At 39.2% G+C, this 21960-nt stretch overlaps 2 protein-coding genes across 2 annotated transcripts in view; one reads left to right on the top strand and one right to left on the bottom strand.

Moving 5' to 3' along the window:
- Nucleotides 1-763: 763 nt before the first annotated feature.
- LOC111864543 (proteasome subunit alpha type-6) lies at nucleotides 764-15786 on the bottom strand. Its single transcript, XM_023851861.1, has 7 exons — nucleotides 15676-15786; nucleotides 15393-15487; nucleotides 12774-12855; nucleotides 11876-12031; nucleotides 4383-4561; nucleotides 2176-2270; nucleotides 764-1218 (listed from the first exon to the last, which is right to left on the bottom strand). The coding sequence occupies exons 1-7, from the start codon at nucleotides 15749-15751 to the stop codon at nucleotides 1161-1163; spliced, it is 741 nt and encodes a 246-aa protein (XP_023707629.1). The 5' UTR covers nucleotides 15752-15786; the 3' UTR covers nucleotides 764-1160.
- A 155-nt stretch (nucleotides 15787-15941) lies between these two features.
- LOC111864548 (galactose-1-phosphate uridylyltransferase) overlaps nucleotides 15942-21960 on the top strand; it is a 28133-nt gene continuing 22114 nt past the window's right edge. The window contains exons 1-3 of the mRNA XM_023851871.2: nucleotides 15942-16246; nucleotides 18313-18482; nucleotides 21114-21319. Coding sequence (XP_023707639.1) covers nucleotides 16228-16246; nucleotides 18313-18482; nucleotides 21114-21319 — 395 coding nt within the window. The 5' untranslated portion in view covers nucleotides 15942-16227. The remainder of the gene's footprint in view (nucleotides 16247-18312; nucleotides 18483-21113; nucleotides 21320-21960) is intronic.

The raw sequence follows: 21960 nt of genomic DNA on the forward strand, positions 1-21960 counted from the left end.
AGAAAATCATAACCAGTCACACTGAACGGAACTATTTAACTTTTTCAAAGCAACATCAAGGTTTTGCCTCAGAAATCTGAGAGGCTGTAATGTTCGTGTTTGAATTATGCGTTGATATGGGCTCATGTGCCATTATATACATACAAAGTTCAAAAGAAGTTGGTTTAATTACTCTTCCTATGCTTGTTTCTGTAATGCATGAAATGTAATTAAGCAAAGTATTAGCAAATGAGTCATATATTATGCTTGCTGGATTTCATCACCCTCTTAACTTTAAAAGGAATAAAATATCAGGCATAACTGCTACTACTCTGCCTCACATAGCGAACTTGAAACGCCACTTCACAGGCCTTTATTATTTGGAACTATGGGATTTTAATCAGCTGGAGGCTATAGGGTTAACAAATTCTGACAAGTTATGGTTTTGATGTTAATTCTGTTCTTGCGTTGTTACATTGTGTGGTTGCGGGTGATGTTGCCGATGTTTTGCAGGTACACGCCATCCATGAAAAGTCTGTAATACCCATCCCACAACCACATGGTGTATAAAAAAATAAGAAAAAAAATCACAATGAATCACTCTGAAAGCCTAAAATCATATAATACTTTATCATCAGGAAACGGGATTTTAAATCACCTGGTATATGCTGTAGTCAGCCATTATTTTAACTTGCAGGTCATTAGAACTAAAAAAATTCAACTGATTCTTGGGCTGTTAGATTGTGTACACATGGCATTGTAATAATGCAACACACAGAGGGTAAAGGTTTAATATTTACTCCGGTTCCTTCACAGCCTCCTGCCTCTTATAAAGTATGCTTCAGATTCATTCAAAACACAGAGAAAACAATTTACATTCAAAACTCACAACTGATTTCTAAGAACAGAGATTCTTATAGCCTCTTTTTCTTGCGCTGATCTAAAACAATGTCACAAAGATGGAGATGATAAAATGTGAAGTTTAGCCTTCAAGCTGATATCTACCATACTGAAACATTAAACAACATGCAAAATATGATACTGTCACAAAAATAAAACAGAAGATCTTTAATAGTTGCATATTAGTTGGGTCACATGTTATGTAATGTTAAAAGAACACCATTTGTAAGATTTTAACATTGTATTCATATACTTTCAATACAATCACCAAACACACATTCTCAGTCCTTTTCTGCAATAGCTGTTAGATGCTTATCAAGTTCAGCTTCACTTAGAATCCTGTAAAGACAAGAAAGAAGAAATCTCTCATTATTCAGAATAATAATTCTTCTTGATATGTCACAAACTCTTCCAAAATGCCATTCAATATTCTCTCATATTCCCTAATTTTGATGGAATTTCAGACAAATGGACTGAAACATTTCAAAGCATTATAGCATTACTATATTCCCAAAAAAAATTTTGCCCAAGCATAAGGAACACAATCCAATTTTATTTTTTCAAAGGATTCTGTGCTTCCAGAAATAGCCTCTTTTTACCTCTATGGAGTTACTATACTTGAACTGGTACATGTGCCTTTTTACTTACTAATTTTGAGAGTAAAAATTGTATTTGTTACTTGCAGCAAGCCGATTCAAACTTATCTGTAGTTACGAATTCTGGTGGATCAATGTATGTACAGGACATGCACTTCAAATCCTAAAGAACAGCCGGGAGTTTTATTCTTAACCTTATTCAAAACAGTAAAGAAGATTCAAACTGAGGCAGCTAGCAACTAGCAACAGAAACTATTACTTACTGATATACACCACTTTAAAGGGACTGACTATTTCTCGGTGACATACAAGTATGTTTGCACCCAAATGAGCACAATAACCCCCTCAGAATTACCCCAAAGCAATATGCAAGTCAAGTCATGAGTATCATACTGTCACATATATTAGTGACTGATAACGTGTGTTCTGGATTGGATGAGTGGGTTGATTTACTCCTTCTACACACCATCAGTAATTACACGTACTTACAGCTCTATCGCCATTTCTACATTTTATAATTCACTGCCACACACACACACACCAGTTGTTTCCTGGTAGAGCACTTAAAGTACAGGAATTATAAAGTTTCACTGAATTACACACTTCAAATATTACACATAAAGTCTTCTCTTCACAACCGCACTCTTGCAACTAACTCTTAATTACACTGCACTGCACTAATCTACACTAATCAACTTACCTGAACTTTGGATTCTCTTTTGTGACAATGCCTACTTCAATTTCAGTAGGTTTGAAGTCAACCGACAGAACAGTAGATAGGCACATGATGGCCAACTGGAAAAAAGTATATACAGTACACCCACAATTAGTAAAACCTGGTTAATTCATTATCAGACAGTTCAAAATTCCATATACTTCAAATCCAGTTCCAATCCAAAATAATTCAAAATATGGGCAGTTTATAATTTGAAGCAAATATTAAGTCAACAAGTACAAAAAAAAAATTGAACAAAATCACACAAACACATATGCATATGTGATTTGGACAACTACTTCTTGAAAACCTGAAGGGATGCACAAACAATGTATATAAATGTTGCATTTTGGCATCCTGTTGCGCTGTGTTCTTTCCACATACTCATGTCCATCTTCCAAGCAACTTCCAAGTTTTAAAAATCAAAATTTAATTCTTAATTTGTAAAACTCGTTTTAATTCTTTTGCTTTATTTGACCTATTTTCACAACATGTGTCAGCCTAAATGGCCAATGTTGGGTGCATTAGAACTGTTTTGGTGAAACTGCTGCACCGTGGGAACCTCCCATATTCTAACACGCAGCTTTGCCAATCTAACAGACAACATTCAACTTCTGCTCAAGCCAAGTCAAAGTCACATTGCGACCAATGGTCATATTTATACAGCATTCGCTGTCCGGCCCCCGGGAGATGAACATGGGAGCTGGCCAAACAGTGCTCGCAATCGCAGCTGCAACGCTAGCCCCTCCCAGCGGTAATGGTATAAATGCGGGGCTCAAAACTGGCTATCTTGAGTCTTCTGCAGTCCACCTATCACAACCAACATCACTACATTGACATCACAAAGCAACCATTGACATAACCCTCCGGTACCAGTACCAGCAGACAGCTGACCTTGCCAGTGAAGACAGCTGATTTTATCGGCACACGCACCACCAGCCGATTCATAATCTCTGAGCTGCCATAAAGGAGACCCGGCCTGCTACAAGGAAACCACGGTTGAACAAACGGCCCCTTTCAGGGCCAGCAAATTTTCACCGTCGCCACCAGGCCGAGCTGGTTGCTACGAAAGGAGTCGCTATCAGTACCCATCAGGCAAGCTTCCCACTCCAAGTGCAGCGAATATTTATTGCTACAGACTCAAGGGGTTGTCTGAGCAACATTAACATCCACAACACAGTCATAAGACTTTTTTCCCTAATTTTATGAACAATTCCAAATTCTGAAATATAATTTCTTTTTCATGAAACAGTGTGTGTTGGTGGCTGCTGTATCTGTAACATGTAACAGTGAGTTCTGTTAGTATTTCTGTATGGAATATGTTAGTGATGCTTTCAATCCAGCTGAATGCATATTTATTTCTTTTGGCGCTGTCAGTATTTCATTCTGTTGTGTCTTATGTAGCTATGAGCAGTCTACATGGTTGGTTCTGTTTCACATATGTGTATATAGAGTCTGAGAGCCAGTCGTGGTAGCCGAGAGGTCTAAGGCATGTGGTTGTCTTCGCTCCCTTGGAAGTTGGGATTGTGGGTTTGAATCCCACACAAGGCATGGATGTTTGGTATGTGTGTGTGTTTATTCTGTGTTTGTGTTGCCCTCTAGAGGCCTTGCGATGAGCTGATCACTTGTCCAAGGAGTCCTACCATCTGTAAAATGATCACGAAGCTGAAAATCAGAAGCCAGGGCATAAGGGGGCTGTAGAGCCAGTAAAAAAAAAAAAAGTATAAAGTCTGAAAACACATTCAGCTCTCAAAAATATACAGACTGTGACTGACTTTAAGTGAACTGACCCAAGACAAAGTAAGTAATATTTTTAAATGGTCTTGGAAGGGGCTTAGCAGACAGCTGGGAACCAATCTGTTCTGATAATGAAAGCTGTAATGTTCAGCCTGTAGCGTAAATTACATTTGAATCTAACAGTTCCCATAACATCCTTCACACAAGTACTCCTGGACATTCTGCACAGCCACTGAATAAACATTCCTCTGCAGGTGGATAACAAAGAATTACAGTAAAACCTCACCCAGATTAAGTGATAATCTGGATTAGTGAAGCATAATATAGCCCTAAAAGACAAAAAATATTCAGTCGATAAATAAATGGAAAATTTAGTTGTATAAGTAGTACTGATCAAAATAAAAAATATCACTGTAGAAAGGAAAGATATGCATCACCATGTCTTCATAACCAACCTGGACAGCTTCATCGCTAGTATAATCTTGTTTCTTCTTGAGTTTCTTCTCAAGATAGCTGTTAGCTTCCGTATGTTTCGAGCCCACACTAATGGCTCTATAACCACAAAAGTAACCTGCTGGATCTGTCTTATACATACAGGGCCCATTCTCATCATCATATGCTATTAATATCATACCTGGAGGAAATGAAAAGGGTACATTAGCATTCAAATTGCATCAATGGATCAGTGAACATAATTGTGTAACTGGATCAAAAAACTGTGAAATGTCCAGTAGTTAAATAAAGAATGCAAGGAAATTAACGCACGAGGACTATTCAGAAAATAACTTTCAGCAAACTGTTAACAAAACAAGTAACAAGGAAAAAATTATCATATACAAAAAATATGTACATTCTAAAGCTACTTCTCGACTTAGTCACCGCTGGAGCTGAGGCACACATTGTCATGTAAGAGCACTACACTGCTACTCTCACCAATGCCATGTTCTGATCTACTGATCATCTGCCGTTGCTTTCATGAATACATGCAAGATTATCAAACCACAACTAAAAATAGATCCATCTGTACTCTTTCACAAATATTCACTTATAAAATATTAAAACGTCAAATCACTTAACAAGGTCAGGATAATTACTGATTATCAAAAAACATGCATGGAGCTAGATACACAACTGCAGTAAGTTAACCATATAGTTTGTGTGTTTGGGTGGTGTATCCATAAAATGAGATATTCTACTAGTGCAGTGTATTCACTCATAGAGCTGAGCCCTTCTTGAGGAACTGCCAATTGTGCAGCTACTCAAGAACTTCTCAGCATTTTATGGAACCTGAAAGTTCATTACCGTGTTCACAAGAGCCCTTCATTGGTCCTTATCCTAAGCCAGATGAATCCAGTCCCATCCTATCTCTCTTAAGATCAATTTTAATATTGTCCACCTACCTATGTCTTGGTCTTCCTCATGGTCTCTTTCTTTCTCGCTTTCCCACAAATATCCTATATGCATTCCTTTTCTCCCCCATTTGAGCTACTTACCCTGCCCATCTCATCCTACTTCACTTGATCATCCTAATTATATTTGGAAAAGAGTACAAGTTATGAAACTCCTCATTGTGTAGTTTTCTCCAACCTCCTGTCATTTCATCTCTCTTTGGTCCAAATATTGTTCTCAGCACCCTTAGTCTATGTTCCTCCCTTAAAGTCAGAGACCAGGTTTCACACCCATACAGAAACACAGGCAAAATTATACTTTTGCATATTCTAATTTTTATGTTTCTAGACAGTAGACATGAAGGCAAAAGGTACTGCACTAAATTGTAGCACGCATTACCGTAGTTCAATCTCCTCCTGAATCAGGTTTTGATTTCTTACAGTCGTTCACTGTGCCGCATTTTCAAAACGTATGTTACCTATCTTTAAGCGGCCTCTGTAGTCTAGGGGTAACATTCCAACCTCGTGACTCAAGGTACGCGGGTTCAAACCCGGCGGAGTTCGTGGAATTTTTAAGGGCGGAAACATTCAGGGAACAAGTCCTCCGGGAGGGACTTTAAGCCGTGGATCCTGTGTCATAGCTTTACGGCATGTAAAAGAACCTCATGTCCCAAGGGGACCACTGAGCCAAATTCAGGACATTTCCCACCCAACAGTAGTCTCTAACGCCTTTGGTAGATGGGGGAAGCATTGAGATACTGCTGAGCCAGTAGAGGCCGAACTCGCTGGCTGAGTCGGGACTGATGGCACGCACCAGTACCAGTAGGGAATAGAGACTGGTAGAATATCATAGGGGGACGCACAATGGACCAACAGTTGGTCTAAGTGCATGGGGAATCCCACCCTCTCCAATACAATACAATACCTATCTTTATGTCACGATTTTGCCCTGAATTTTGGTGATGAGATAGCAACATATACTTAGTTTTCTTTCTGTATACTTCGAGACCAACCTCCTTACTAGCATCAATTAAAGTTTGTGTTTCTCTTTATGGTATCTATATCATCACATCATCAGCACAGACCAGCACTTGATATGGCCCATTTAATTTCAGCCCTTCCTGGTTTTCCTGGACCTTCCTAATGGCATATTCTAAAGCAAAGTTGAAAAGCATTCACAATAAAGTATATTCTTGTTTTAGACTATTCTGGGTAGGAAACTCATCAGAAAAATGTGTACTTATATAGATTTTACCATACGTTTCATTTAACACATTTTAATCAGCCTAACTAGTTAGATGTGTACACCAGGCTCTATCAGAATACTGTATACTACTTTCCTCCTAACTGAATCATGGGCTTTCTTGAACTCTATGAAATTATAAAAATCAATTTAGGTTTGTTTTATGAAATTATTTGCGAAGTAACTCATTTTACTCTATTGACGAATTTGTCGGGCATGCAAGGGGCTCAAATGTTTAAGAGTTAATAAATGGTCTGTGTGTGTGAATTATACATTGTTGAGACTTGCTTGTTGTAAGTGTAGTGGTATGTATGATGTCTGTGTTTGTTATGAATTTTAATATCTTATAATGAAACTGTATTGATGATACGGCTGGCCAGTGTGTGTGTGTGGAATGGCAAGGCGTGAATTTGACAGTGGTTTTTCCACAGCCTATGTGTGTGGTCTTGACAACTTGTGCTGTCTGCGTGAGGCCTGATTATATATTTTGTTGGACCAAGGATGTATGATGTGTAGTCTTCATGAATTTGTAATGAGTCCCATGTTTTATATCCAGCCCTACTGGGAGATGATTGGATCCATGAAGTGAAAATAAATGTAAATGTAAACAGCTGATGTACTGGATCATTGTACTCCCATTTTTCTCCAGTATCTGACGAATGCAAAAGATCTGATCAGTGGTTGATCTGTTACATTAAAACCCATACTGATGATCCCCAACAATTTCATCTATAAATGGACTTAACCTTGACAGAAGTATACTGGAAAAAAATTTTGTAGAAAGTTGACAGTAGTGATACCCCATGATAAATACTACAATTTTATAGCCCTTCTTGGAAAGTGGTATAATAACAGTCCTGTTCCAATGATCAGACAAATTTTTCCTTATTCCAAATATGATAAATGAAGAGTTTATGGATCACAGACCATAATGTTTCTCCTCCTGCTTGAATAAGTTCTGCCGGAATGTGATCACTACCTGGCCATTTACACCTTTGCAACTTTGCAACAGCAATTTCAACCTCAAAAGGATTAGGATCAGGTACTAACAGCTCAGCTGTATGTATTTCTATCTCCCTAACATCAGTGACCCTATGTACATTCAATAGCTGAGAGAAGTAGTTCTTCCACGTATTCAAAATGTTGTGGGAATCTGCAAGCAGATCACCATTCTCATCCTTCACTAAGTTACTGCTAGGCTGGTAACCCCTCTTAAATTCATTTATTCCTTTATACAGGTCTCTAATGTTCTTGTTCTTATTATGAGGTGGAACCTCATTCATTTTATCCTTCAGATATTCCCTATTATTATTCCTGAAATGCCTGCTGACTTCATGCTTTATGTTGTTGTAGTTATCCCTGTACCTTAGTTATACATATAAAACACAGTGGAAAAATCAAGATAAGAACGAAACGTCTCTGTTCCTAAACATCATACCATGTAGATGCATGCAACGTAGACCATGATTATCCATAACAGATGGCTACAGACTGGAAGATTCAGCATGCAAGAAACTGATAAAGGACCTCAACCAATCTGTGGTGTGTAAAATCATGCTTCTCATTAAGACAAACTTACTGCTGCAGGTCACCCAACAGCTATGACCAAATTGCCTAACAGCAACAGAGTTACAAAGGCAAAAAAAAAGGTAGAGTTATCCCTGTGCTTAACTAATTGAGCACTATGCCATAAAGGCGTATGGGGGAGTGGATGCATAGAGCCACATTTTCTTGACTTTGACACTAGTTGACAGTCAGTGGTCAGCTTCACACCCCAGCAGCTTTACCCCACGGGGGAAGAGCCCCCAGCACCCACTGGATACAAACCACAGCCAGTCTGGATGACGTGTGAAGAAGAGAAAATTCTTGACCCTATCGGGGCTCAAACTCTGACCCCTCGGTCACCCAGTCTGCAACCAGTCGCTATACCGACTAGGCTATCCTGGCTCCCGAGTTATAAAGGCTCACAAAAATACACAACTTCAGTCACAAATTCAATCAAAACAACATCACACTCTTCCATCACATCTAGTTGGCAGAATGGGGTACCAATATTGTGACATATAGACCCATTGTTAGGGAATGCATTGATAAACACATTTCCATGGAGGAAGATTCTTGGAAACCAAATCATTACTACAGCTGAAAGAGTACATTTACAATAAATGCTCAAAATGTTCTCCATGTTGATAAGGATGCAGATATCAGAATGTGCAAGTGTGGGAAGAGTTCAATGTTACGCATACGAGGGGGGACCCAAAAATAACCGGAATTTATTTTTGATATTTTTTATTTTTGCATTTTTATTGAACTGTATATTAGTACCCTTCAAAGTATTGTCCATGTGCATTAATGCACTTGTCCCAACGCTTTTGCCACTGCTCAAAACAGTGCTGGAATTCTTGAGGCAGGATACCGTTCAAAGCCTTTAGCGTGTTTTCTTTGACTTCATCCACATCACGGAATCGCTTTCCTTTCAGACTTCTCTTCATCTGTGGAAACAAAAAAAAGTCCGATGGAGCCAGGTCGGGTGAGTAAGGTGGATGAGGCACAATCACCATGTTGTTGCTTGTCAAAAACTGTCAGACCGTCAAAGCTGTGTGGGCTGGCGCATTGTCATGGTGAAGCAACCAGTTCCCATTTCTCCACATTTCGGACCATTTTCGTCGCACACTCTCTCGTAATCTTCGTAACACATCCAGGTAAAAATGTTGGTTCACTGTTTGTCCTGGCGGAACGAACTCTTTGTGGACAATGCCATTCACATCAAAAAAACAAATCAACATTGTTTTCACATTGGATCGCACTTTACGCGCTTTCTTCGGTCGTGGTGAAGTTGGAGTTTTCCACTGGCTTGATGATTGCTTTGATTCTGGATCGTACCCGTAGCACCAAGACTCATCGCCAGTCACAATTCTTTTAAGAAATTCTGGATCGTTCTGCACTTCACTCTTCAAGTCGCGGCAAACATTCACGCTGTTTTCTCTTTGGTCATCTCCGAGCAAGCGAGGAACAAATTTTGCAGACACCCGTCTCATGTGCAAACCTTCGGTTAAAATTCGCTGGACCGTGCTCCATGAGATGTTCGTTTCCTCAGAAAGTTGGTCAATGGTCTTTCGACGATCTTCATCAATTGCACGTTTGATTTTGGCAATGTTTTCGTCATTTCTTCCTGTCGAAGGACGCCCAGGGCGTGGCATGTCTTCTGTTGACATGTTGCCAGATTTGAAACGGGAAAACCACTCGTAGACCTGTGATTTCCCCAAAGCATCATCATTAAAGGCTTGCCGAAGCATCCCAACAGTCTCGGCTGCAGTTTTCCCTAACAGAAAGCAAAATTTCACGTACACTCTTTGTTCCTTCTGGTCGGCCATCTCACTAATCGCCAAAGGGTTGAAACAGGAACGCACACAACAGAGCACCACAGACAAACCACTTAACTCAGACTGATGCCAGCTCACTAACAGTCGCGGGAGACCCCCAGCTAAAACCACCTAGCAGCACAACTCGTAACTACAAAGCATGCGTGCGCAACAGGTCGGTTCCAGTTATTTTTGGGTCCCCCTTCATATAACAGCATAGAGGGTACAGCATGAACAGGTACTTTACTTTTAGCATTTACAAGTGCAAGGTCTCAAACCTCCTGACTTTCCAGTGTGACTGAACTTTTGTCGGTCTTTTGTGCAATGAAATGCTGTGCATTTCTTTGCTTCATCCGTGCTCTTAACAGATCATGCATGTTTCCGTAGAGACAGCGTCACCAATATTCACAACAAATACCAGTGGACAGAAAAGAATCCTTATGATGTAATACATTCTGGACACCAGCAGCAGTTCAGCATTAATGTGTCGGCAGGGACTGTTGGTGACTGGTATGTTCACGTGTTTTGCTACATCAGCTTACAGGCAACCACTACCAAGATGTCCTCTTGCATGATGTGCCAGAGCTACTGAAAGAAGTATCACTGGAAGTCAGAGCACAATGTGGTACATGCATGATGGTGCTTCAGCACATTTTAGCCACGACATGCAAGATGTTCTCAGTAACACCCATCATGGCCAATGGATATGATGAGGACCAAGTGCATGGCCTCCACGCTTGCCAGATTTGAATCCTCTGGATTCTTACTTGTGGGGACACCTATAAACCCTTGTGTATGCAACACCTGTTAACAACAAAGAGCCACTTCACCATTATATTGTGGATGCCTGTCAGACTATCAGCAACTACCCCGGCATCTTTGCATGGATGTGGCAGTCAATGACGAGATATGTTGAAATGTGCACTGCATCTAACATAAAACATTCTGAGCACTTAAAATGTACTCTTTCAGCTTAACACATGAATTAAATGTTTCCAGACACATGCTGATATGGACATTTTTTTGTTTTTGTATGTGGGACTCGTGTCCAAAGTTTGACCAGACCTTTCACTTACACCTTGTATAATGTACAATGACCTTTGGTTTTGAGTTGATGGAATAGGACAACGAAAGTTGAGAGAACATGACAATGCACATTCATTACTGTTAGTTTATTATACATTATGTTAATTTTCTACTAATGTTTGTGTGCTATGTTTTGTTTGAATGTGTTTATATGTGTTGTCTGTTGTAGTACCATTGCCAGCAGGTGAAAACCCATTTGCAGTTAAATAATAACAACAACAATAATAATAATAACAAAATAATAACAGTAATAATAAGGTAAATATTGTCACATAGTACATGTGACTATAGAGGGGGTTTGGACTGGTGACTCTATTTATTGACCATTTACACACACAACTCAGTTACAGCACCACTGCTAATCTCCACAACTCACAAATCACCACAGCACACGCTAAGCCTTTTCCAGCCTGCTGTGTCTTCAGCAGCCATTCCCTGGCATGAACTTCTACCAGTGGAGATTCTCCAACTTCAAGTGCTCAGGTCCCATCTGCACAGCCTCCCATACAGAACTGATTATCAGCTAAACTCCTCTGCTTATAGCATCTAGGCACAGACCACATACAAACATCCCATTTCCAACAGTCACTCTATTGTTGCATGCGTATTCATTCCCACGGGAATGTGTTTACTGAGCCGTCACCGTTTACACAGTCACCGCTTAACAATGGGTCTGTATGTCACAATATAATATATCCTCTAACTTATATTTTAAACATAACAGAATAAATTATAATAAGATCTCACAGTAATGTTTACCAAAACATGAGTACCTACATCATGGATGTTAACTTGGGTCAAGTGAATATCTTCAGTGTGAAACAAGAATCTGTCCTAACTGCTATAATTATTATAATGATAGATCTTACTGCAACCCAGCGGACGCATCTCTGCATTCTGTGTGTACACTTGTGAGATATCTGCCACCCGGCGACACAAGGTATCCACAGGAATATCATAACCGTTCTTATACTTCCAATTAGCTGCCTCATATCGAGCACGTTGCACCTGGGATTTGCTGTCCGCTGTAACATCAATTGTTAAGCTGTAAACATCATACAAATGAATCTCAAATATATGCAGAAAAAAATTATGTACGCCAATATATGCAGCCCCAGGCACCACACACACACACACACACACACTGGAGGTAGCAATCATTTTTACAGACGGTAGGACTCCTTGGATGAGTGATCAGCCAGTTGCAAGGCCACTACCTACACACAGACATATATGCCTTGAGTGGGATTCACACCCACAATCCCAGTGTTTGAGCGAACGAAGACAGTTCATGCCTTAGACTGTGCAGCCACTGTGAATGGCAACAAAGAGCATGCCTATATGTCCTATAGCATCATGGGAATACTAGTATAAGTATTGACACTGGAGACAATCTTGTACTGGCATAGCAGAGTAAACACAGCATGCAGAATGAAAAGGAAGTGTTGGATGTTGTACATGTTAATCCATAGACAAGCACTTGCTGAATCACACCTTGAGAGGGCCTTTATCAGTACAGTATACATTCAACAGAAGAACTTTGTATCCTCTTTATGTACACCCTGTACAAGGGATACAACCAACAGTAAACCATCTTTACCTCCAGTTCCATCAATGGCTTCTGTACAAACAATCAAACTTTGCAATTGTGTACCATGTATGATCAGACATGAAGTTACATCATATAACCCACAAGAGAACTGACTGCTGACACTATAATCTTGCCACGTGTTCCGGTGGGGGAGAAGCAATCGACCTTACACTTACCGATCATTCCTGTCATGACACATCCTATTTTCTCTGTCAGCTTGAAGAGGTGGGTTACAGTAGAAGGATCAAGCAACTTGTCCTGTAGAGACATAAAAAATAATGTAAGAAATAAAGGATGGAAAGCATAGCTGTTTTTTGTAGTTTATTTTCATAATCTCAGTATCTTACCGACTATAAAGGTAAAGTTGCCCCTGTGAAGCACTACACCATGAAGGCATATGGATAAGTGAATGTATAGGTCCACATTTTCTTGACCTCAGCACTAGTTGGAGGTGAGTGATCAGCTTCACACTCCAGCTGCTTTACACTGGGGAAAGAGCCCCTATTATCCACTGGATGGGAGGCTGAGTAGGCCCCAGAGCCAGTACGGACTATGTGGAGAAGGGAAAATACTTGACCCTACAGGGACTCGAACTTCAACCCCTCAGTTGCCCAGCCCATAACCAGTCCCTATACCTACTACGCTATCGCAGCTCCTATCTTACTGACTATACTGCATCAAGCGTTATGATGACTCACACAACTATGAACTGGGATTAGGTAGAAAGTGGCCAGCCTGGAAGGACTGTGGAAATCCATGAGATACCAAAGTCAGGATAGCTAGTGTCCCACACAAGATTCAATCCAAGTATCCCCTGAATACAAGTCTCGAACATGTCACAACCAGCTCAGTGACAAGTTGGTGTCACATATGAAAGCAGAAAGAAAGTAAAGTTATTCCTGTAACAGGTCACAGAGGCCCATAGGATTGTGAGATGTCAAGGCTTCCACATTTTCTAGACAATCGCCTGACAGATGACAGTGAGTTTCCCAGCCTTATGCACTGGCCACCCTTTACCCCTAGGAAGATTCCTGGTACTCATTTCTGTAGGAGGCTGAGTCGATCTCAGGGCCATGGTGCGGCTGGAAAGATTAGTCAATTGAAAAATCCAGTGACTTCATTCTGAATCAAAACAGCGACCTCCTGGCTTGTACCATAGTGCCTCAACCAACCATGCAACAGCATGAACCTGATGTCACATATATCACGATCTATACTGATAATCATGAATTCAGAAGTTTACTGTGTTGGTACTTATACAGATTCAATCAGATATAATTACAAGAACCCAAAATGATTCTTTTCTACTGCACTAAAGTGTGATATATGCTCTGTTTGAGACTCCATAAGTACCAAATTAGTAATCAAATGTTTTGCTATACTTCATAATCNTTGGCTTGTAGCATAGTGCCTCAACCAACTATGCAACAGCATGAACCTGATGTCACATATATCACAATCTATACTGATAATCATGAATTCAGAAGTTTACTGTGTTGGTACTTATACAGATTCAATGAGATATGAATTACAACAACCCAAAATGATTCTTTTCTAATGCACTAAAGTGTGATATATGCTCTGTTTGAGACTCTATAAGTACCAAATTAGTAATCAAATGTTTTGCTATACTTCATAATCTATCAGAGTGAATTCTTGCAATGAACTTCCTACCCTATATTTCAAACTTGCTGCATTTGCTGGAAAAAATAAAACTGATCTTTTATAAACCACAATGAAAAAATTAATGAAAATAAAATCAGGTGAAAATGCTGACAAGGGATGTGGCCTCCACAACTGAGTGAATGATCAGACAATTCTGAACTGAGCAATGCTGACAAGGGATGTGGCCTCCACAACTGAGTGAATGATCAGACAATTCTGAACTGAGCAATGATACCACCAGGTTGCGAAAACATGGCCACACTCTGTTTGCTGTATCACATCTGCTACGTTTTCTAACAGCTGCAGCATTAGCTACAACATTATCGTGGCCATGCATGACTGGTTCCTGTACAGTCAGAGAAGAATGGTCACTTTGCATCTCTAGTGACAGAACAAAACACAGACTTTATTGTTGTATCAACATGCTGAATGTTAAGCATGCAGACAAATGTGTCCCCCATATATGAACACCACCTCTATTAATCTTTCCAGAAATGTGACAGTTGTTCATCATTCAAACAAATTCTTGAGCAGATATGTGTCAGTCATTAGCAATGAAGTTCATTATGTGACAACAAAATTCATGTAAATGCATTTTGATAATTGTTGTGTGTTAAAAAGAGTTACAATTTGTATGGACAAAGCTTAGCTGTTTCAGCAGAGCCGCAAGGTAGAACCAAACAACAACGGAAACCCCTTTGCATACACATACATGCAAGTATTAAACTCTTTACTTATGAGAACAAAATTAGGTCAGATTGACAAAAGACAGAAAAACAGCCAAGCAACCCTTACACAATAAAGGAAATAAATCAACCCTAGAGATTCTGAGAATGACCCCACTTCATACTGCCACCTGAAACCTGAGAGTACATAGTGTGACCCTCCCAACAAGCAATATTCCCGAAAGCTTAAGAACCTCTCATGCACATAAAACTTTTCGATTTTTATACAAGATTCACTATGTTTGCTGTTTGCTTCACCCACTCTTCAGCCCTGAAAATGGAGGCAGTATATTTCTCCGAAATGTTCATATATCTGTACTAAACGACACACAGTACCATTCTAGAATACAGCATTCCATTTCAATTGCCTTTTTGAAATACACTTATGTAGTTAAATATACTAACAGGCACTTTTTTCTGAGTAGCCACTACAGCTGTATCCACTCCTTTCAAAGCAACAGACGTGAGCCCTCCCTGGTTTATCGCCTTAAATGCGTATTCTGAAAAGGATAAGAGGCACATTACTCAAATAGCTCACAATACTATGTTCCTGTACAACATGAATATAGACTGCCTAGTCATTGCGACATCAAAATCTTGAAATAAGAGTAATACAACATCCGAAACCCAAACTCAATTTAATAGAAACGGCAGAATTACAAAAAGAAAAATCACCACAAAAACTCACCCACTTGATACAGTCTACCTTCAGGAGAAAATATAGTGATATGTCTGTCAAAACCAGCACTGCTTCCTCGCGCCATGATTGTACGAGTAGACGTTTGTATTCAATTTAGCAAATCACGGATTACATACACGTATATCCTCCAGAGGGTATAAACCACAGTTTAAAATACGACTACGTACTCAAATTTATCCGTAGTCACCACCGGTCAATGCTGGGCGGTCGCAATCAGCTTCGGTAATTTACACAGTAGATAACAGGTGGCAGTACAGAAGAATAAGAGTAAGGTTGAATGTTGAATGCAGTAGATTTTTAAGTTAAATGTAGCTAAATTAATGTCCTAAACCCACTGCAAATTAGAGAAAATAAATATTAGTTGTATTAATTGTATGTAAACTAAAGCAGCGGTAACGTAAGATCGTAAAGTAAATTTATATCAAGTTACGAACGTAAGGGGCTGATTTTGTGATACCAGTATTTGAGGTTACGTACTAACAAACTGATAAGAAACAGAAGTCAGGACTGGAAATACAAATTGAGGTGCTGAAAATAATTATGGAATTTAATAGAGCCGGTGAGACATGTTTAGCATTTGTAGCTTAATTCCATGCATTTAATTTTATATTCGTCGGTTCATGGGCATATTTGAGGGTCATGTACTCGCAATATTCAATACATGTAGTTTCCACCACACACAGCCTTGTGTATAATTATTATATATTACACGCAGTAGTGTAGCCAAATATGTGTACACTAGGCATTGGTTCCGGCAAGGGGTGGAGGGCATCTGCTGCCAACACCTTCAATTCAAAGATTAAACAATTTAAGAAATGAAACTTCCAGTTGTTCATACTAAGTTTTAATTTGTTTTAATTATTCTTTGCTGAATACTCAAGGATATTCAGTAAAAACAGTCATAAATAGATTAAACATAAATTTGTAAGCACATTTTCTGGCTCCTCACCCCATCCCAGAAAAAAGGCTACCTCATCCTTGGATAATATCCTAATGGCACGTGTGTTTAAATATCATCTTCAGGATATATTGTATTTTAATAGAACTACTGTTAAGTTGGGGCACCATGCTACAAGCCAGAAGGTTGTGGGTTCAAGTCTTCATGGGGTCATTGGATTTTTTCAATTGACTGAATCCTTCCAGCTGCACTATGGCCTTGGGGTTGACTCAGCCTCTACCAGGAATATACTTGTGGGTAAAGGGCAGCCAGCACATAGGGCTGACAACTTTGCTGCCATCTATGAGCCGATGGTATAGAAAATGTGGGAACCTCAACAAACCACAACCCTATGGGCCTCCACCTCCTGTTACAGGGATACCTTTACTTTACTACTGTTAAGTTGGCCAACGTTCTGGTCCATTGTTAACTTGGATTTGAAATTAAAAATTTGTGTAAAATTACAGCACTATGAAATATGTTAATTCGCACACATCATTAAACCTCACACTGTATGGGAAAGCAAATGTGTGATGTAGAATGTTATGTCATTAGAAATTTACTATATTATCGTATATTGTTGACATACTTCCAGTATTCACATGCTAGTGAGAAATTCAGATAGCTTACACAGGACTTTTCTTCCATAATGTTGCCTACACAAGGTGTGTGGTATTTTGGACTATAAATATATAAGGGGTGGGCCTTCTTGGCCCTTGCACTGTGACCACAGTGATCTATTGTGCCTTATTTTGGACTATGGCGAAGATGAACTTCATTATAGAATCTATTTCATATGTTAAGTTGATAATTTTGGGGCTTGTTCACCTGTTTCATATTTCATTCAGTCTCACATCATAGGCTGTTGCAAACTTCTGGTTGGAAGTTGTAATAATATACAGGTGAAATTCTTTTGTGTCCACTTATGTTTCACATCTTACTACTCTACTTAAGATTGTGTTGTAAATTTCCCTTATTTATTGCTAATTTAGGAACTGAAACATAATAATTACAATTTTCCATGTCAGAGTGAGAGTTATTTTATGACTGGTGGTTTACCACTAATCAGTTCATCTTGGCACTAAGCCCCTTCAGACCCACGACCAGTATTTTTTTTTCAGCTGACAGGCATGGTTATAGTCCTTATGTAACATCCTCTCTGACAAGAGGATGGGTCTGTCATTCACAATTGCTGCTGGCCCTCACCAGCACAGTCATTCTCGGGTGTGACTGTCCTAGACTTCCGCAACCTGGATGGCCAGGTACCCGTATTTATATCCCCCAGTAACAGGATGGCCCAGTTATACCCCCAGGCACTGGGCTCCCTTTTCATCACCTCCTATGACATGCAAGGCTGCAGTGGAGGTATTCGACCCTGCCTCCACATGGACTATAATTTCCTTGTTATATATTAAATGTCTCGGAGTTTCTTACTCTGTTACAATTATGGACAAATTTGAATATTTATCAATAACTTATGAACTTATCAGCAGTTTCACTGCAACCCATATATAGCCCATGATGACCTTTAAGGTTGAAACATGTAGCTACAAGCATCCAGATATTGCATGCAATTAATAATAACTATATTCAAGGTTTTATGTGAAGTAAAAAAAAAATATATATATATATTAGTTATGTCTGCCCATCTAATTCTGACATTAATTTGTAAAGTTTCTTTTGTTTAGATCATCCTCATACCAGATACAATCCCTTGAAAGGTGAATGGGTTCTCGTATCACCACACAGGTCAAAGCGACCTTGGTATGGTCAGGTGGAAGATGCCCCCGAAGAAAATAGCATAGAATATGAACCTAAAAATCCTCTGTGTCCAGGATCCACAAGACCTAATGGACAGGTAAAATCACAAATGCAATTTTTTCATATTTTTAACTCATACAGCATGTGTGGTATGTAGCCTAATGACTCATAATACACTGACTCAGACCTTTGATTTGGAGGAAATATGTGGGTCCTCTTAATCCTGAATTACACAGGCACATAACAAATGTTTGTCCATTGTTCATGTGTGATTATGATAATCTTATGACATCTCTTCTCTACAACACATTTCTAATGTTTTGCCATTTTATTCTACACCTACTGCCATTTTACCTTTAGAAATCTATTTTGTCACAATAGTGTTGATCTCTGGTACTGCCTGGTAGTATGGATGTACAAATGGCCAAACAGAGGATCTTCTTGGTCCACCACCTAATGATTCAGTTCTTGAATGACTATCAAAGAAATATCCAGATTGAAACCAGTAATGACCCTGAAGAAGAAGAAGAAGAAGGATAATAATAATCTCATTAGTGATACTTTGGATTATTTAGAGAAGCTGTTGACTGTCACTTGTCAACCTGTTACGGGGAGATTACTGGTTACTTCATTTAACCCACTGACTCTGAGTGACATACTTCTTGGTTCTGGGATCTCCTTGAAATGCCCAAAGTGTTGAAAGCACATTAGAAGATTAAAACAGTTGCAAGGTACCTCTCTGGGCTTTCACTGTGACCATGTGTCAGGTTTGTCATTAGTACACAGTGAGTTAAAGTAATATACATTACGAGTCCTATAGAATGTAGTATATTGGTCTGATTAAACTGATTGAATTAAAGTGTGCCTCATCTCAAGGCGACTGTTTGTACTCCAAGAGAGGAAGATTATTGTAGAATGCAGAAAGACAAGCAGAGATTAACTATTTTGTGCTGTCAGTGAGCCACAGTTATAGAATCTGTTGTGGTTCTTGCATACATATGAGTTTGCTCTTAAGGGAATATAATTAGGAAAGCATCCTGTATGTTAGTCTTGTGAAAAAAAAAATTGTCATTTTGTACAGGGATCTAATCCGTTCCATCAACATTCTTGTGAGGGTCTTAACATTAGATCACCCACAATATCCTCTTGTGAACAGCTGCTTGGTGTAGTGGTAATGCCAGACTTGTATTTTGGGAGATACTCAGTTCAGATCTCAGCCATGACACCAGCTATTGTAACTGAGATTTTCAACATCAACCCCCCCCCCAGACAAACCACAATTTGGACCATTCATACTTCCTTCAAAATCCTTTCCAAGTCATTAATCATCCTGGCTCTATATAGTCTAAATGCTGAGATACTGACAGTGTTGTAAAGTAAGTCATAAGAAACATTGTGAATTTGATCCCAAATCAATTCCAGGTCATGCCACCGGTATAGCTAGAGGTGGCAGGAATAATAGTACTAGTGGTAGTCTGCAAAAAATCTGAATAAACCGACAATACAGCAGACCCATTGCTAGGGAATGCCTCAGTAAACAAGCCCACAATAAATACAACCAACAATACAGCAGACCCATTGCTAGGGAATGTCTCAGTAAACAAGCCCGCAATAAATACTCAACCAACAATGCAGCAGACCCATTGCTAGGGAACACCTCAGTAAACAAGCCCACAATAAATACTCAACCAACAAGACAGCAGACCCATTGCTAGGGAATGTCTCAGTAAACAAGCCAACAATAAATAAATACTCAGCCAACAATACAGCAGACCCATTTCTAGAGAATGTCTCAGTAAACAAGCCCAGAATAAATACTCAACCAACAATACAGCAGACCCATTTCTAGAGAATGTCTCAGTAAACAAGCCCAGAATAAATACTCAACCAACAATACAGCAGACCCATTTCTAGAGAATGTCTCAGTAAACAAGCCCACAATAAATACTCAACCAACAATACAGCAGACCCACTGCTAGGGAACACCTCAGTAAACAAGCCCATAATAAATACTCAGCCAACAGTACAGCAGACCCATTGCTAGGCAACACCTACAATAGATGCACACAACAATAGAACCAGTGTCGCAAGAGGTGTTTTCTCTGTGGTTTGCAAATATCCATTGCTGGGGAACAGATGTGTCTTCTGTGCTGTGGCTCAGCCTGATGCTATATAAGAAGATAACAATAATTCACAGTTCAGTCATAAATCAGAGTTCAATTATAAACCAGAATGGAGCCAGTTGTAGTTCAGATCAGAATTGAGCTGAAGATTTATTTTAAGTCATTGTACTTGAGTGTGATTATGAGTGGTTGTAAAAGAAGATGTTAATAAATCCAATCATCCAATCCAAAACCCATTATCATTAGTATTAGAACCATAAACACATGACAGTATGTTCGAATGGTGTGGCTTGCACTCCTGCTTTCCTAGCTTTGTTTTAGTTATTACATTCTTCTTTTTTCCTTGTTCTCCAATTTGTTTTTATGGATTATGATATGTGATACCAAAACCTCGGTATCTTTAGAGGTACACAGCAGCACATGTAACTTTTTATATTCTTTCAGAGACACTTGTTTGTATGAAAGGGAAATTTCACAGTGTTTGCATTTTACTCAAATGGAAAATATATTAGCAATGCAAAATGGTATATCTGTATAAATAATTCCAGTATTTATCATAATTCAGATGAAAACTGAACATGATGTTCATCGCTTTTTCTTTTCAGGTAAATCCCAACTACCAGTCTACATTTACATTCATCAATGATTTTCCAGCACTTCTTGAAGATGTTCCTAGCACACCACCAAGCAACGATCTGTTATTTCAGACGGAGAGTGCTCGAGGAACGTGCAAAGTCATGTGTTTCCATCCAAAGTCAGATGCGACTCTTCCCCTTATGACAGTAACAGAGATTCGAGAAGTGATTGACAGGTTAGTTTTATTTCAGTAGTACCTCTTCATTAATATTTTACTGCTGTATTATAAAAGTGAATGTTAATTATGTTTATATCAGTTAAGTTGATTGTCAAATATTCAGGTTCACAATTTGGATTAAATTCTAGTTAATGGAGGCACCATATGGCATCCCAGCTCCTTGTGCTACCCATACATAGAATTTCAGTGTTCACAACTTACTTCAGTATCTTTCCTCTGCCTGTACCCTCTAAAACAGGGGTCTCCAAACTTTTCGAACTGCAGGCCACATTAGGTAATTCAGCACTTTCAACAGACTGGATAAAATGATAAATTAATAACTCTAGGTATATGAGTTTTATTGAAAGCACAGAATTTCATAAACTAAATACAAAGTACGTGAGAATAAATTATCGTATATTAACACATTCAGGACCGGAGGGGCCAATTGGCCCTCTATGTTTCTGTAGTGTTGCGGACCGGGTGGGCCAATTGGCCCTTTTCTGATGCATTATGCTGCAACCGACTATATCTCGCTGTGTGGCCACGTTGCATCATAACTACTGTGTAGTTGACCTCAGGAATGTTTGCTAGCTTAGCCAGTAACATGATCATGCTCATTTACTGTCACACCCTAAAGAGAAAAGCCTTTGTTTAAG

The sequence above is a fragment of the Cryptotermes secundus genome, unplaced genomic scaffold (genome assembly GCF_002891405.2).
Source record: "Cryptotermes secundus unplaced genomic scaffold, Csec_1.0 scaffold1323, whole genome shotgun sequence".
Classification (NCBI taxonomy): Eukaryota; Metazoa; Arthropoda; class Insecta; order Blattodea; family Kalotermitidae; genus Cryptotermes; species Cryptotermes secundus.

Coding starts and splice junctions, on each gene's coding strand:
- LOC111864543 (XM_023851861.1), bottom strand. CDS start 15,751: ATGGCGCGAGGAAGCAGTGCTGGTTTTGACAGACATATCACTATATTT. Junction 12,032..12,773: donor TGTCATGACAGGAATGATCG/GTAAGTGTAAGG, acceptor TTGATGTTACAG/CGGACAGCAAATCCCAGGTG. Junction 1,219..2,175: donor AAAGAGAATCCAAAGTTCAG/GTAAGTTGATTA, acceptor TTGTCTTTACAG/GATTCTAAGTGAAGCTGAAC.